The sequence below is a fragment of the Pan paniscus genome, chromosome 2 (genome assembly GCF_029289425.2).
Source record: "Pan paniscus chromosome 2, NHGRI_mPanPan1-v2.0_pri, whole genome shotgun sequence".
In the NCBI taxonomy this organism is placed as follows: domain Eukaryota; kingdom Metazoa; phylum Chordata; class Mammalia; order Primates; family Hominidae; genus Pan; species Pan paniscus.
In genome coordinates, this window is record NC_085926.1 from 127753565 (window position 1) to 127771947 (window position 18383).

Here is an 18383-nt window from a genome sequence, read left to right on the forward strand (position 1 = left end):
TTACCTCTCACTTCCTACTTTTAAGCACTGTTCGGAGGTTAGTAAGAGGTGGCGACTTCCAGCAATTTCATTGTGGCCTTTTGATAGTACATAAGGAAAGCAGTGGGAAACTTACTTTTTTCTTTCATCTAAGTTTCTACTTTAAGAGTTAATTATGAAGCCTCAAATCTTGCTTCAATTTTAACTAAGACCAACTGTTCAAGTTTTTTTCTTATGTGTTTTAGGAAAATTACTTGGCAGATTACCGACTTTTTGACAGCCTGTATCATTCTAAGATCTATATTCTCTGCCTTTATATTACACTCCCCACACTAAGTACATGATAAAAGCTATCAATATTGAGGCATCTGTGCTGTAGATGTGTAGATGTAGATGTAGATGTGTACATGTGCAAAGAGCTCAGACTCAGCCATGAACTAGCTCTCTGGTCTTAGACAAGTTTTAAAATTTTCCCTAAGCACTAATTACTTCATTTTTTTTTTAAAGATATTGACCTGCCCCAAAATACTCACATGTAAATTAAACTGCAAAGTATACATGGAAAGGATCTTACATACATTAGACACTCAAATATTTGTTAAGAATGATCTGATATAATGATATAAAAACAAATTCACTTCAACAAAATTCTTGCAAAGAATACTATCAAGTACATGGAAAAGATTCCCAATTAAAGTTCATTTTATGAGTTCATTAAAATTCAGCATTTCCAGGGCAGGTTTCTTGGTGTCTTAAGGCAATAAGATAACAGAGGGATGATTCTCATCGTCATCACTCTTTCTTACTATAACTCTGCAACATTTTACGTGGTTAGTAAGAAACTTTAATTATGGGCCCTGTTTTCCATCCCACCCTCAAACTCACAATGCAGAAATAACTCCATGAAGACTATTTAACCAGCCATCTCACTAAATATAAGAGTCCTTGGCCACATGCAGTGGCTCACACCTGTAATCCCAGCACTTTGGGAGGCTGAGGCGGGTGGATGACTTGAGCCCAGGAGTTCAAGACCAGCCTGGGCAACACCGCAAAACTCCTCTACAAAAAAATACAAAAATTAGCCGGGTGCAGTGGCACTCACCTGTGGTCCCAGCTACTTGAAGAGGCTAAGGTGGGTGGTCACTTGAGCCTGGGAGGTCGAGGCTGCAGTTAGCTGTGATCACACCACTACACTCCAGCCTGGGTGACAGAGTGAGACCCTGTCTCAAATATAAATACATATATTTATATATATTTATGAGGCCTTATTTTTTAGGCATTGTAAATAACTATTTTGTTATTATTTTGTTTAGACATCTGAGAATCCAGGATGTCACTGCTCATATTTTAATGATGAATGGGATTAAAATAACTTTAGGGAATCATTTCAGTATTTGATATCTACTGTTACCCGTCTGAAAATGATGGCAAAATTGTTTTAAAGTAATAATATAAGAACCAGGCATGGTGGCACATGCCTATAGTCCTAGCTACTCAAGAGACTGAGGTGGAAAAATCCCTTGAGCTCAGAAGTTTGAGGATGCAATGAGCCATGATTGCACCACCGCACTCTAGCCTGGGCATTAGAGCAAGACCCCAACCCCATCTCAAAAAATACATAATAACATAAGAAACCAGAGGTAGTGATGAAATCAGTCTTTGTCACTGCTCTTAGATTTCTGCCTTCAAACAAGCTGATCTAGCAACCAATCTTTGAAAAAAGGAAAAACTTTCCTTTCCCCTTTTCTTATTTCCTGCTTGAAAGAACTGGTGTTCTTCAATTCTCCGGCATTCTTCAATTCTCTGGCATGCTCAACCAGGTAAAGAGGCAAGAATGCTGAACACAAAACAAGAGGGAACCCAGGGATCTGGTCCTGGTATCACTCATAATTAACTGTATAACTTCAGGCAGGTTTTTAACATCTCTGGACCTGTAAAATTAGGAGTTTGATTAGAATTAATCAAAGTAGCTTAATAGGCCTAACAGTCTATGAGTCTGGTAGTCACTTGGCAGCAGCCGGTGATCTTCTGACTAGAAATCATTTGTGGTGCAAGGGACTCATTTTGCAACTCAAGACTTTTGAATTCTTAGCTTCCTCATTATTACAGTTTTGAAATCTGAGTCAGGGTTTCTTATCCCAGTAAGATGTTACTATGACAAAATAAAAAGATTTGCCATAACTTTAATTTTTAAAATAAAACATTTTAGGCCAGCACAGTGGCTCAGGCCTGTAATCTCAGCACTTTGAGAGGCTGAGGCAGGTGGATCATTTGAGGTCACGAGTTCAAGACCAGCCTGACAAACATGGTGAAACCCCATCTCTACTAAAAATATAAAAATTATACAGGCATGGTGATGTGCGCCTGTAATCTCAGCTACTTGGGAGGCTGAGGCAGGAGAATCGCTTGAACCCAGGAGGTGGAGGTTGAAGTGAGCCGAGATCACGCCACCGCACTCCAGCCTGGGCAACAAGAGCGAAATTCCATCTCAAACAAAACAAAACAAAAATAACATTTTATATATTTAAAATTTTGTTTAGGAACATATTCCCAAAGTTGATGTATATACAAAGTGAGAGACACCTATTAACGCATAATGTATATTAATTGTGACCCTGAAGTACAAAAGTTCAAAAATGAGATCTAGCCTGCTCACATTGACCAACAGGATCATAGGCTATGATAACATCAAAATAAGTCAATTTTTAACAAACACCGACTTAGTTCAACATTGTGCTAACTTGCCAAAGTTGTCTTTCTTGAGAAAAAATGCTGTACTGAGATCCCTGAAAAACAAACAAACAAACAAAAAAACAGTCTGCTCTAGTAATTACCTTACACAAAACACAATCTTGGCCTATCCCTCTGTCTATCTATCTATGACTCTTTGGAAGCAAGACCTTATATTAGCGTTCTGGATAAACCAAAGAGTAGTGGACTCTGGATACTAAAATTCTCCTCCTCTACTCCTAAGATTCAAAGCTATTGATAAAGTACCCAAATCTCTGATGAATAAAAGAGAAAAGCAGAAATTAGGTCACATACTATATACGTTTAGGAGTCTGATTACCCTAAAGCCTGGACCATTTTGTTGTATAAAGGAAAAAGAGGTTAAAGAGTGAACTCTGCTTTCCATTACGTTGAGCCTTCATCATAAAAGGCTCTGAACAGAAAGAAAGTAACTCAGACTTAAAAAACAAACAAACGAACTTTGGCTGGGCGCGGTGGCTCATGCCTGTAATCCCAGCACTTTGGGAGGCTGAGGCAGGTGGATCACTTGAGGTCAGGAGTTTGAGACCAGCATGGCCAAAATGGTAAAACCCTGTCTCTACTAAAAATACAAAAATTAGCTGGGTATGGTGGTGTGTGCCTGTAATCCCAGCTATTCTGGAGGGTGAGGCAGGAGAATTGCTTGAAACTGGGAGGTGGAGGTTGCAGTGAGCAGAGATCATGCCGCTGCACTCCAGCCTGGGTGACAGAGCGTGACTCTGTGTCAAAAAAAACCAACCAAACAAACAAACAAAAACAAACTTTAAGAAGCATCCCTATGATATTACACTTTGCATAACAAATTTACCAAGGTTAGGAACAGTTAGCTTATCTGTACCTTCACTTCTACTCTTACAAGAACTATATTTGATGCCCACATGAGATCATTAAGGATAATCAAAATATCTTTGGGGCCAATGAATACATATTTATATTAAAGGAAACTCAGTATTGGGGGAAAGGACATAGCCATAAACATTCTGGCTTTCAGAGGTAGGGTCAATAAACCTGTAAGTTACTTGCTTTGGCAATCAAGTTTTGCTACGTAAAGTATCTTTAAAGGAGAACAATGAGAAAGCCAAAATACATCTTCATCTCTAACTTATGCCCACTGTTCCAGTTCCGTATTATTAAAGGCCTATAAGACATTCTCTTCATAGTAGGTGTCAGCCACCCAACTGAAACTAAATGGTTTTCCTTAAAAAATACAATTTTTCAACTGTTTAGTGGAAATGGAAAATATTTTCTGATTCTCCCAAGCAAACTTCAGATTTTAAAATTTTTTATTCTAACAGTGTTATCAAATCCTACCTGTTCTTCTATTGTCCATTCCACTTCCACAGTTATCAATTCAGCTCAATATTTATAAGAGCACTATCACTATTTAATAGTCACTGTGCTCAAGCTAGCCCACATCCTAATGACTTCCTGTACTAATTAAATTATCACCCCGGGGTTAATCAATGTCCTGTCAGGCATCCATCCCCTCACTTCCACCTACCAATCCTCACCTAGGGCACCACCTGGTGGTCAACAACATGAATTATCCTTTTCCCCACTTCATTTCTTCCCCACTGGGAGAACAGTACACCTGCCTTACTAGTTTTGCTTACAGTTCAACTAATTCAAACTTAGAAATCTTTTTATTTGAACACATACATCTTCCTCAAACTTCTTCCACTTTTCTTTATCTTCCAGGTACAGCCAGGCATTACAAAAATTTCCCTTTCCTTCTGCCTGTAAGTGATCCAAAAAGCTTCCCTCATTGCAGCCTAATATACACTGCTTTTCCTAAATCTGGCTATAAATAAGAAGATGATATAGTGAGCTCTGAAGTGATATTAACCTTAATAGAGAACCTGAATCCATAACTTCCAAACTTTCCCTTTAGAAGCTCCAAAGTTTACATCTATCTTTTTTGGTTGGGGGGGGGGGGTGGTAGGGGGTTGAGACAGGGTCTTGCTTTGTTGCCCAGCCTGGAGTGCAGCAATAAAAAGGAACAAACTATCAACACAATCAACAACAGTTGAAAAGTATTACACTAAATGAAAGAAGTCAAACACAAAAGACTGCATGATCTAATTTTTTAGGAAATTCTAGAAAAGGCAAAACTATAGCAATAGAAAGCAGATCAGCGGCTACCAGAGGCCACCGGTTGGGTAAGAGGGACTGACTGCAGCCAAGGGGCATGAGAAATCATTATTTGGGGGTAATGGGAATGTTCTATATAATGACTGTGTTATTATAAAACTACATATTTTTCAAAACTAGTCAAGATGTACACTTAAAACTGGTGGATTTTACTGTAAGCATATGCTAGTAAAGTTGACAAAGCATTAAAGAAACAATGTTATGAAAAAAGTTCTCACTTTGCCCGCTTTCTCTTGAAGTTTTCCAATAAAATCTGCTTTACTTACACTTTTTCTTTTTAACATAAAAGTCTATAATCCCAGAATCACTAGCTGTAAATTCCTTAATGTTCTCTGGTAAAGGCTGAAGATTAAGACAAGGTACATAGCTGCACTGTCAATCTTTACTGCCAACTAGTTTGGGTAATCAGTGACCAAATATTCTTTTTATTTCAAAGATAACTAATATAGGCTGGACACGGTGGCTCATGCCTGTAACCTCAGCACTTTGGGAGGCTGAGGTGGACGGATCACTTGAACTCAGGAGTTTGAGACCGGCCTGGGCAACAAGGCAAAATCTCCTCTCTACAAAAAAAAAAAAAAAAAAAATTGGCCAGACATGCTGGCATGCGCCTGTATTACCAGCTACTCAGGAGGCTGAGGTGGGATGATCACCTGAGTCTGGGGAGGTTAAGGCTGCAGTGAGCCACGATCACACCACTGCACCCCAGCCTAGGTGACAGGGTAAGACCCTGTCTCCAAAAAAAATAAAATGAATATACACATAAATATGTGGTACTTTTCCCCATTTAAATTTTTTGAATTTTAATTCACATCATTATTTTGACAGGTTTAAAGTGATTTACTGTCCATTATCTATATGTTTTAAATATCATATTTAGGTAGGAAAGGTTTAAAGTTCTAGACTCAATATTTATATTTCCAGGTAACTTAATATCCAATAAAAAAAAACCTTAGGAAAAGTTTAAGGTACTAGACTCAGTATTTATATTTCCAGGTAACTTAATATCCAATAAAAAAAACCTAACTGTACCGCAAGCAGACACAGAATGAAAACGATCAAACAAAAACCTTAAGGAATACACAAAAGTAATGCTGAAAGATAGTTGAACGGTAACTTACAAGGCAGACCTAGCCCACAAATGTGTTCAGTGTGGCTTGCATATCTGTTAAAAATCAAGAGATTTCCCATCTAGATTTCCAGTTTCTCTTGAAAAAAATCAGAAGCTCTGGCAAGACTGTGCCCACAGTACTAAATTTCAACCATCAGCTAAAGCTAAGACATTGTCTCTGTTAAACAAAGCAGGAACTCCTCAGTTTGTCCAAGCTCCATAACACTTAAGTTCACTCATTGTCACTACCTGCATGGCTACGCATACCTGAGTTTTCAAACCCTAGCAGGACTATTTCTTCTATGTGCCTCAACTAACTATAACTGAGAGTTATATGGAAAAAGTTTCTCCTAGATTTAATATGCCTGGTTTTGGGTAAACCCAAAACAATCTGTTTATTAATAGTACACTATAATAATGTATATGCTCTACCGTGGCATGCAAAATGTATAATGAATGCTGCTGATGTACTACAAAGTATATGAAAATTATAACCAACTTAGTGTACTTCCATGGTAAGCACAGACAAACTCAGATTCTAGAACTTTATTCACTACATTCATTAATGTAAGAAAGCCATTTCCATGTGCAAAATCAAAACAATAAGAAACAAAGCATCTTTATTGCTCTACCATAAAACTGACCCTCAAATATACAGAAAGAATACATGAAATACACTTAAGGTTTTAACGAAAGGATAAAATAAAATATAGCACTATGTTAGGAAGGAAATAGGAATATAATTCTAAGCATTCATTCATTAGCTATAATTATTATTTACCCATTTGAAAAGGGGAAAAATTCTTTTACCACAACTTTAAGGTATTTGCTGAGATATCTTTTTAGTTACCAAAGGAAAGTCTGGAGAGTCCTAGGTATGAAAAACAGTAAGTTAACAGAAAAACAAAATCTTACAAACTTACCCGCTCCGCAGTTCCCTCCTCTCCTGGTAGACATGCAGCAGCAGCAGCAGCAGCAGCACAAGCTATTTCCATCATAGCAGAGCTGGTAGGGGCATCAGTTGTGGATGAAGACCTGGGTCGGCCTGACTGCATAACAGCTGTCATCTCCTGACCAGACTTCCTGTTGATTTGGGGACTTCCCTTTGGGGCCTCTGGCTTGCCCCGCCTACTATGCAAGCTTGTCCCTCTCTTCATCTTGGGTGGCACTCGAATCTGCTGCAGGACACGATTCAGAGCTGTGGGGTGGGTGGGGACACCATCAATCTCAGCACATGCGTTCTGGCTTTCCAGATCCATTTCAGGTTCTGGATCTGCCTGAATTTGCTGCACATCATGTGGAGACACTGATGACCTCCTGCGCTGGTGCTGGAAGAGATGCTTCAAGCCTTGGCCAATCACGTTAATGTTCTCCAAAGCATTGTGGGTCATTTTAGACAATTTTTGTTCTGATTCTGTCTGCTTTCTGGCCTCTGCATCTTGGGATTTGCCTCCAGGATCAGGGTCCTCAAATAACTGTTCACTGCCCGAAGGCTCCATCAGTAGACTTAATATGCTTATTTGCAAACTCAAAAAAATTTTTTAAACACACCAAGAGTGTCAAATTAGGTAGGCATTTGCTTCAACAGTGACTACGCATGCAGCTGTGAGACGAAGGCTTCATGCCTATCTAATGTTAAAAAAAAAAACAAAAAAACAAAAAAAAAACCTTATATTATAAATCCATGCAGAAACTCCAGTGTTAAAACAAAGAAAAACATGCTACTGGCCAAACAAATAGGCACTATCATTAAGCAATCTTTAATCAGAAGATTAAAAGACAGTTGTCTAGATAGTGGGTAATGATTATTTTTTAGAATGAGAGAAAAAGCCCAGAACAAGTCCATAGGAAATTAAAACAGCAATGTTCAAAAGCAAAAATCCCTACAAGATTCAATATATACAGAGTTAGATATTAGAGGAGCCATCTTGGAATGGACACTATAATGGTAGTTGACAGAACAGCCATTGCTTGGGAAATCAAGAGAAGAGACCATCCAATAGGTTTACTCTAGCTGAGGCAATTTAATCCCTCTCATTCATAACCACAGTTAATTATTCACAGGCTGAAACTCAGTATAATCAAAGAAAAACAGTGAGAAATGGATATCCCAATCTAACTATATGTGGATTTTAATGGAAAAGTGTGTTACCATTCATATTCATCAAGTTCACTGGTAACTAGAGATGACAGGTTTGCTCTTTTGAGAAGAGAATGGAAATAAAAATCCTGTAAGTTGAATTCTCTGCTGAAGCACAAATGACCTTTCTGGCACCATATGAGTGAATGGTTCAGACAGAATCAGAATCAGAGACTAGAGCTTTGCTCAGTACCAGCTATCAAGAAAGGAGATTCAAAGAAATCCCTTTCTCTATAGTGTCATCCCTGACAGAAGCTTCCCATATATCCATACAAACTCAAAAGCAAAGTAACTGGGTATGATAGAAAAGTAGAGAAAAAGAAAGGTCAAACAGCAAACATATACCAGTATTAAATGCAAGAAATTAAAAGGAAGCTGAAACTAAGAGATGTAAAATCAACGCAACTGCCATGGTTACTAAAATCACATGCAAAAAAAAGGGAGGGGGGGATGGGAGATGAGATTTTTCCTAATAGAAAGTGTTTATTTTTGTACTGTATTTGTGCAAATATATAAGACAAAATTATATACATGCACAGAAGCTGCTACAGAATGCAAAATATGATGTAGGAGGTAATTTCCATATTTTTCTTTAAATTTTTGTTTAAAGGACTTTAAAACTCCCTACACTACCAAGTACTTCAACAATTTAAGCCACTACCAATGAAGCACCATGGTGCTCCTGTTCTGGGAATATGTGGACTTGCTGCCACCAAGTGGCAATCTAGAAAGCCATAAATTAGCTGAATAAAAGAGTTCCCTGTGAACTCAAGGCTACTAGAGTTTAGTGGAACAGGAATGCAAACTCACTAAAGTTTTGTTCCTGATGACTACTCTCAGAAGACTTTTTTCAAATATTATATGGGCACTGTCATTGTGGCTCCACTGTCCATATTCTTTCATGCCTGTGATTCCATTACCTAATCTCTTCATAACAGAGGAGCATAAACAGGGAGACAGGGATAAAGACATTTGTCTCTCTCTAGTACCTTCCTACTTTCTAAATGCCACAAAATTGTTTGTTCCTAAATTAGGCAAATGAATAACAACCATGAGAATGGAAGTTTCATTGCCTTTCACCCAAATTCTTTGTGGCTCCACTGAAATCTAGCCATCCCACTATGGCCTGTTACCCTTTTCCTGATTGTGCATTGCTTTCGTTCATATCTTTCCCTTTGGGAGAACCAAGAAAGAAACCCTTGCCCTTATTAGATCAATGACTGTCTTGGCCTCTGGTGTGGTTTTCTGGTGCTCCTTGTGGGCAAAAATTTTGCCAATAGTGTATATATTTAATTATCCCCTTCTAACCAAATATGAAATAAACACATAATACAATGTTACTCTGATTTTTTAAAAAAATAGTAATTATCTCACCATTCCTCATGAGTTTGTCTTGCTGGCTAATAGTTACTGAAATAATTGAGTTTCTCAGAGGAAAAGGGCTAATGTAACCAAAATAATCCCCTATCAGTGTATATCAACTCATCTCTTCTTGCACTGGGCTATTTAGATCCTGAGAAGATGGGAGGGTGTGAAAGCAGCAGAACAGTACTGAAAAAATAGTTTACTTTTTCCTCTATTTGCACATTATTAGCTAATACAACTGATTTTTGTTGTTGGAAGTAAAATGTATAAAATATGTTTATCCCATGAGATTAAAAGACAGCAAGAATAAAGGAATGATGTCAAGGTTAGCTGAGGATCATTCTACTTGTCTCATATGCAAAGGTACTAGGAATTTATTACTCAGCAAATCTACTTATTTGGGCACTATTATAAACTAATCAACTGGCCATCTGGTTGCTGCCTATTTAAAAAATAGAGAATGTGGTACATTTTGAATGTCAGTAAATTCATTTGAGATTTCACAAGCATTTGTAAAACAATTTATTTTTGTTTTTGTTTTTTTGAGACGGAGTCTTGCTCTTTCACCCAGGCTGGAGCGCAGTGGCACAATCTCGGCTCACTGCAGCCTCTGCCTCCTGGGTTCAGGCAATTCTCCTGTCTCAGCCTCTAGAGTAGCTAGGATTACAGGCACGTGCCACCACGCACAGCTAATTTTTGTATTTTTAGAGAGATACGGTTTCACCATGTTGGCCAGGCTGGTCTCAAATTCCTGACCTCAAGTGATCCAACCGCCTCAGCCTCCCAAAGTGCTGAGATTACAGGTGTGAGCCACTGCACCCGGCCAAATCATTTATTTTCAAATAATTCAAAATGATGATTGATTACAAGGAAATGTTAGCATTTCCTGGGAAAAGCTGGGAGTAAGGTGTTAATTTCCATGCCAAGACTATCTTCGCAGCTACAAAGAATAAGCAACAAAACAGTAATAAATTATCGGATTTTCAAAGGCAAAACTTACCTTAATCATACCAGCACATAGCCTCACTTAGCATGCAGCCCTAAAGAAACCTAAATTGAGCTTTAAACATCAAGTTTTAAGGTAATAATTTTGAAAAACAATCTACTGTACTGATTATAAAACATAATATGGTACTTACACTTGTAGCTATCATCTGCATAATAGCAGCACTAAGAAACTAGTTAAGGTTTTGAAGGCTACTAAAATTTTCTGTAGGCCAATAGAAAATCTTTAAGGCCACCAAAGTCAAATGCTGTGGCAAAAATACCAACAATAGTGATGTTGAAATAATTAACTCTATAAAATTGCTGACAGTAAGAATGCAAGCACAAAAGAAATTCAATAGTCTCAAAGTTGTACAGGGACACCCTTCTTTTCTTCTGTATGTCTTACAGAGGCTCAAATGAATATGAACAACTGTTGCTCAGTTTATAAAATTCCCCAATTAACTATTTATTTATTTAGAGACAGGGTCTCCCCCTGCCACCCAGGCTGGAGTGCAGTGGCACAATCTCAGCTCACTGCAACCTCTGCCTTCTGGGTTCAAGCAGTTCTCCTACCTCTGCCTCTCAAGTAGCTGGGATTACAGGCGCCCACCACCACAGCTGGCTAATTTTTGTATTTTTAGTAAAAACATGGGGTTTCACCATGTTGACCAGGCTGGTCTCGAACTCCTGACCTCAAGTGATCCACCCTCCTCAGCCTCCCAAAGTGCTAGGATTATAGGCATGAGTCACCGCGCCCCACCCAACTAACTAATTTTAGATCCCTGGTTTAACACAAACGAGTTTAACTGCATAAGCCTATTAAATGCTTTTTGGTAAGAAGGAAATGCTGGCTACTCTTTTATTCACTCAGCTTCTCTGAAAAGTAAAGTTATTATAAGTAAACCAGAGGGAGAAAGAGAAAAAGGAGCAAAAGGACACAGGAAAAAGGGGAGAGGTCGAAGGAGTGAAAGGGGAGAGGTAGAAGGAGCAAAAGGTGAGGAAGGGGGACAAAAAACGCAGCCACCTACCAGCCAGGCATTTCAAATAATTTGGTAAGTTCTCAGAATTTTCAACAATTAACTTTTCTAGCACAATTTTACTGAAGACCTAATATGCCATTAGCTCACACTCAGAAAACAAGTTGTTCTAAATTAGTATCAGAAATAAGTGAAAAAATTATGTTTTTAAAATCTATCAACCATTTAGGAGGGTATTCCACAAAATCACAGCAAATTATATACAAATTGCTTTGTCTTTTTTTCCCTTAAGTTTTTCTTTCCAATTTTTTAGTTTTTTGATAAATATGGTGACCAAAGCTTTTTGGTTTGGACATGAACCAAGTTAAATTTCACTGACTACAAAGAGTTGGATACTTGCCTTCATCACTCTTCCTTAAGCACTTCTAAGGTGTACAATCCTTTTAGGAAAAGCTGAAAAGCAAACATTAAGAATTACAAGGTGAGAAACTTAGATGGGGAAACTTACCTTTTACAGATACGCAGAAAACGACTGAAAGTATATCCAACAAAATGTTAGTAGCCCTCATCTCTCACTGGTAGAAGTAGGGTTTGTTTTTTTCTAGTACTTTTCAGTATTTTCTAATTTTTTAAAGTATAATCAAGAATAATTATAATCAAGAAAGAAAGTATTCTGGAAAAAATATTAACTTAGCACTTGAAAAAGATAAAGTGGCAAATATTTTAAGAAGCAATAAATATTTTAACATTATCATACTGAATAAGGAATGGATATTCCATTAATTCTAATCTTAAAGTAACATGAAATATAAAACAGGTACATGAAAACACCACAATTTTATAAGTAAAAATTTTTTTCAAGTAGTTTCCTAATCTGTATCTGCCATTCTCTATTCAAAGGCAATTCTAAAAATCCTATCTTAGGCCAGGCATGATGGCTCATGCCTGTAATCCCAGCACTCCGAGGCAGGAAGATCATCTGAGCCCAGGAATTTGAGATCAGCCTGGGCAACAGTGACACCCCATCTCTAAAACAATTTTTAAAGATTAGCCAGGCATGGTAGTGCACACCTGTAGTCCCAGCTACTTGGGAGATTGAGGCAAGAGGATGTCTTGAGCCCCGGAGCTGGAGATTACAGTGAGCTATGGTTGCACCACTGCCCTCTAGCCTGGGAGCAAAAGCGAGACCCTGTCTCAATTTTAAAACAACAACAACAAGAAGAACAAAACATATCTTGGCAATGTGGAGTGACTCACACCTGTAATCCCAGCACTTTGGGAGGCCAAGGCAAGAAGGCTCATTTGAGGCCAAGAGTTCTAAGACCAGCTTGGGCAACACAGCAAGACCCCATGTCTCTACCAAAAAAAAAAAGTTTTTGTTATTTCTATTTATTTTTTGGCTAATCTTCAGTATTCATTAAATTTTTTTAAATTACAAACCAGAGCCACCATGTACAACTGAGAATTGGAAGCACCAAAATTAAATTCTTCCTGGAAAACTTGCTTCTGACGGGTATTACCAGAGAAGCAATTTAATTAGACAACTATTTTTGAGACATCTGCCATGTACCTAGCATTATACAGACCAAATAAAGCATATGACCCTGCCCTCGAGGAATTAATCTAGGACAGAAAATAAGATGTCCATACATGAAACATACAGAAAACAGCACAAAACTACACAAGTGGTGAAGTGTGTAAGAAAGACTGCAATTACCATTAAAAGTCAGGAAGATCAGTTAGAATTGGATTTGTTTGGGAAAGCCTGATGAAAAAAGCAGCAGCTTTTACTGAGCTCTGAAGGATGAGACAATGGATAAATAAGCAGAAAGATGTGGGCCAATATCTTCGGCCAGCAGGCAGTAAACACAGTATGTTTGGGCATACTGTAAAGAGGTCAGATGGACCATACTGGTGGATACACATTTCTGAATAGGGGAAGTAAGATTAAACGGGTAAGGCTGGGAAGTTAAAGAGGGCTTCAAATGTTAGGTAATTATTGAGTATTTATATTAAATTGCATTAAACTGCACTTAGGTGAATATTATCTCTAATCCTCACAACAACCCACAAGACAAGGGGGTTGTTGAAACCAACCAATTTACAGTTGAAAAACCTAAAGGCCAAAACAGGTCTACTGACTAAAATTTTGACTTGATATAACAGAAAATAAAGATCCACTATAGGATTTCCAGGATATAAGACATGTTTTAGGCCTAATGATCATGTAAGATGCATGAGAGGAGGGAAAGATGATAATCAGAGAAATTAGGTAAAGAACTTATAATTTAGAAAAAGATGACAAGGAAGAGCTGAGCCCATTGGTATGGCTGGGAATGGAATAAAAAAGTTAATGGAAAGGAATGAGCGCACAAAGTACTGAAGAGTCAACAGGAATTCCTCATACCATTGTGACAGATGCTAAAAAAGCATCTGATAAAATGAGTATTTATAGTTCTCAGCTGGAAATGTATTAAGAGTACAATCATCCAATTCATCCTCCTGCATCTTATTTCAACAATTAAATGTCATCCATACTTCATTTAGCCCCAAAGAAATTGACTGCCTTTTAGCAAATCCTATGGGCTCCCTCTAGACGGTTGTGAGAGCTATTTCCTTGCATCCAGCCTTGGTAAGATGTCTCTTATTCCTTTAGACCTGCTTAAATATTTCTCTACTCTCTCACCACCCTGGCCGAAGATGTTACAACTATGAAATTTCAGTTTTCCTTTCTTTTGCACTTCATTTATGCCACAATAAAATGGAAACGTTTTAACTACCCAAGAAAGCTTCTCCCTCTTTCCTTTGATCCTCTTGAAATCCTTTTTCCTAAGGTCCTTAGTAAAGATCTTATTATGACCACTGTTTCCTATTCATGGCTGTGTTTTCATGCTGTGAATAAGTTTTTCTTTTCCAAACATAAAAAAAATTCAGTCACGGTTTCTCTCACTCTTTCATATATATATATATATATATATATATATATATATTTTTTTTTTTTTAATGACAGGCTTTTTCCATCTGTTAGCATATGCTTAGTTTTTCCTAATTATCTGGCTGAACCAGCCCCACCTAGCGACCCATCACCAAGGAGACAGATACTCTCTGTTTTAGAATCCAGAAAGAGAGATATATCAAACAACATTTAATTATTAAAGCAATAATAACGTGTGATGAGGTTTCTATAAAGAACAAAAATACATAATCAAGAGCATATACTTGGGAGTCACAGGGTTCCAAGGTTCTTGTACTATCCAAGAGTGTAAAAGCGGCAAGCAATCTGCAGTATGTTTTTAAAAAGTGTATTTATTTAAAAAATCCAAAGTGCAGAACCATGTATATATCATGCTACTACTTTTAAAGGAGTGAGTACATACTGCATATGCACAGACTATTTCATTCTGGAATGGTGGACAGGTAACTAATGTTACTCCAGAGGGAAAACAAACACACTAAATAGAAAGGAGAAAGAATTAAAATACTCAAATCCAAAAAAGAAGAGAGAACAAGATTACAGAACAAATAAAACATATTTAAGCAGCAAAATATAAGATGTCAAACGTAAATTCAAATAACTCAGTAATTACATTAAATGTAATTGGACCAGATGACAAAAATCAATTTTTTTAAAAAAAATTAATCAAGAATCACACTTAAAATTACAGAAAATAGTTCAAAGTATGGGAAAAAGTCATACTAACAAACTGAAACACAGCTGCTCTAGCTGTATTAATTGTATTCAAAGTAGACTTCAATGCACAAAAGCCATTAATACCTATAAAGGTATAATTTATCAGGAAGATGCAACAATTTTAAATTTGTATGCATGTAATAACATAGCCTCCAAATATATAAAGCAAAATAGAATTATAAAGAGAAGTGGGAGAAAAAATCCATAATCATAATAAATTTTGCATTCTTCTCAGTAGGTGATAGAACAAATGACTCAAATAAAGGGAGAGGGTAGAAATATAGATTTGAATAGCATGAACAAACTGGACCTAAATAAGACATTAATATGACACAGCATCCAATAATTGCAAAATATACTCTTTCAAGCAGAAAGAGATCATTTACAAAAATTGACCATATGTTGAACCCTAAGGCAAGTCTCACAAATTTTAAAAAAACTGAAATAATACACAGTATATTCTCTGACCACAATGTGGATTCCTGAGGTTCAAAAAGAGCTGGGAGGAAATCACTTTTTCCTTTTTTGTTTACTGCTATCCCAGCCTCCAGGCAATACAACATTTATGGAGCAACAGCTAAGGCTAGACAGGCACCTAAAAGCCTTGTCTCTGACCAAAGGAAACAGTCCCAAGAGCATGGAAGAATCCCAGTGCAGATAGGAAGATTAAACCAAAAATTCTGACAAACTGCTGAAGACTGAATTTAGGTTAGAATCAGAGTGTGAAGTCCTCGAGGGCTGCAATCATAGGAGAGTTCCCATCCTCTTGTGGGCTTTTCCTCCAGGAACCTCAAAAGGCTCTCTAATGCAGGGGGAAGCAGAGAGGAAGTAGAGAAAGCTCCTCCATCTCCACCCCCGTGGAGCTAATGAGGGAAGAGCAAGCAACAATACCAAACCAGCCTATTTCCCTTATCTCCCTGTGGAACAAAAGGCTTAATCAGCAAGGAGCAATTTCTGGTGGAATCCCACTACAGCTGGAGGAAGGAAAGGAAGCTGACACCCAATTTTCACCCTTATCCATCTTCACTGTTTCTCTAAAACAGCAATAGCCTTAAATGCAGGCGGAAAGAGCTGAAAAAAACCTTAGCTTGAGGATACTATTGAATCCCCATAGCAGTTGGGAAAAAGAAGGGAATAGTCTTGTGAAGGCCACACCCCCAAGACCCAGGTTCTACTATCTGCATAAATCTGAGGCTTAACCAGAACATCACAGAACTCCCCTCACCCTCCACTAACTGACAGGCTTTGAGTAAAAACAATGGAATACACCTGAGAAAGCTGCAAGACTCAGACTCTCACGGAGAAACAGCACAAAGGGAAAACCCAAAGCCAAGCAGGAAGACAAGAACAAGGTATTACTGGGAAAATCTGAAGCCTCTAGTTCCCATGGCAACAATAAATGTCAACTCCAGTAACCATAGCAATAATAAACATCAAACACAGCCCAATGCCTGAACAGATTAACACAAATCTCCACCCTAAAGGACTTGCAGGAAACTAGCAGTCTTCAGTAAGCATATCAAGTATATACCTCAGTATCTCCTGTCATATACAGCACATTCAGCTTTAAACAAAAATTATGAAGCATGGCAAAGGCAGTAATAAAAACACAGCTCAAAGGGACAAAGCAATTATCAGAGCCAGACCCACGTATGACATAAATTTTGGAACTACAAGACAGTAAATTAGAACGTGATTAATACAGTAAAAACTCTAATGAAAGAGGTAGACAACATATGAGATCAGACAGGTAATTTCAGAGAGAAATGAAAATTATAAAAAATCAAGTGGAAACCAAATTAGAAATAAAGACATAGTAATGACAAATACCTTTGAGAGGCTTATCAAGTAGACTTGAAACAGCTGAAAAAAGAATCAGTAAACTTGAAAATAGGGTAGTAGAAACTACCCAAACTGAAATATAAAGAGAAAAGAGATTTTCCCACCTGGAGAACATACAACAGCTGTGGCAGAAGTCCAGAAGAAGAGACAACAGAGAAGAAACATTTGAATGGCCAAGAACTTACCGAAATTAGTGATAAGACACTAAACTACAGAGTAACAATAAGAAACTCTGAAAACAGGCTGGGCATGGTGCCTCATGCCTATAATCCCAGCACTTTGGAAGGCTGAGGCGGGAGGATGGCTTGAGCCCAGGAGACCAGCCTGGGCAGCATAGGGAGACCTCATCCCTAAAAATAAACTAAAAAATCAGCCGGGAATGATGGCACATGCCTGTGGTCCCAGCTACTTGAGAAGCTTGGGCCCTGGGAGGACTGCTTGGGCCCTGGAGGTCGAGGCTGCAAAGAGCCGTGAGCGTGCCACTGCATTCCAGCCTGGATGACAGGGCAAGACCCTGTCTCAAAAAATAAAAGAAAAAGAAAAAAAGAAAAAGAAACTGAAAATGCCAAACAATACCAAAAAAGGGGGCTGCGCACGGTGGCTCATGCCTGTAATCCAACACTTTGGGAGGCCGAGACGAGCGGATCACAAGGTCAGGAGTTTGAGACCAGCCTGACCAACAGGGTGAAAGCCCGTCTCTACTAAACATACAAAAATTAGCCAGGTGTGGTGGTGCGTGCCTGTAATCCCAGCTACTCAGGAGGCTGAGGCAGGAGAATCACTTGAACCTGGGAGGTGGAGGTTGCAGTGAGCCGAGATCGCACCAATGCACTCTAGCCTGGGTGACAGAGCAAGACTCTGTCTCAAAAAAAAAAAAAAAGGATATCTAGGCATATCATATTCAAACTGCTGAAAGCCAAAGGCTCTTGAAGGCAGTCAAAGAGGGGAATATGTTACATACAGAGGAATAAAGATATAAGATTACAATAAACTTACCATCAGAAACTTCATAAGACAGTGGAGTGACAACTTTAAAGTGCTGAAAAGAAAACTGCCCATCCAGTATTCTACATCCAGTGAAAATATCCTTCATACGTACAAAATAAAGGCTTTCCTCCAGACAAGCAAAAATAGAGAATTCACTGCCAGGAGACCCATCCTATAAGAAATATTAACAGAAGTCCTTCAGGTAGAAAAATATATAAAAGTGAGAAGCTTGAATCTACAAAATGAAGAATAAATGAAGGTAAAGTATAATTTTTTAATTTTTCATTGCTCTAAAAGATAATTGCTTAAAGCAGTAACAATGTATTGGATAAGTACCACACAGGTAAAAGTAAAACGCTTAACAACAACGGCAAAAGGGAAAAG

General features: G+C 38.0%; 1 protein-coding gene across 12 annotated transcripts in view; it reads right to left on the minus strand.

The window, feature by feature from the left end:
• TMCC1 (transmembrane and coiled-coil domain family 1) overlaps positions 1–18383 on the minus strand; it is a 246278-nt gene that overhangs the window by 173447 nt on the left and 54448 nt on the right. For 4 of the 12 annotated variants that reach the window (XM_034957343.3, XM_055110438.2, XM_063602572.1 and 1 more), the window contains 2 exons: positions 11880–11932; positions 6934–7208 (listed from right to left, as the gene is read on the minus strand). The exons of 3 other annotated variants lie outside the window; for them this stretch is intronic. In XM_034957343.3, coding sequence (XP_034813234.1) covers positions 6934–7167 — 234 coding nt within the window. In that variant the 5' untranslated portion in view covers positions 7168–7208; positions 11880–11932. Of the gene's footprint in view, positions 1–6933; positions 7640–11879; positions 11933–18008; positions 18172–18383 lie in introns of those variants that run through there. 5 more of the 12 variants (XM_055110441.2, XM_063602574.1, XM_034957338.3 and 2 more) reach the window with 4 other exon arrangements.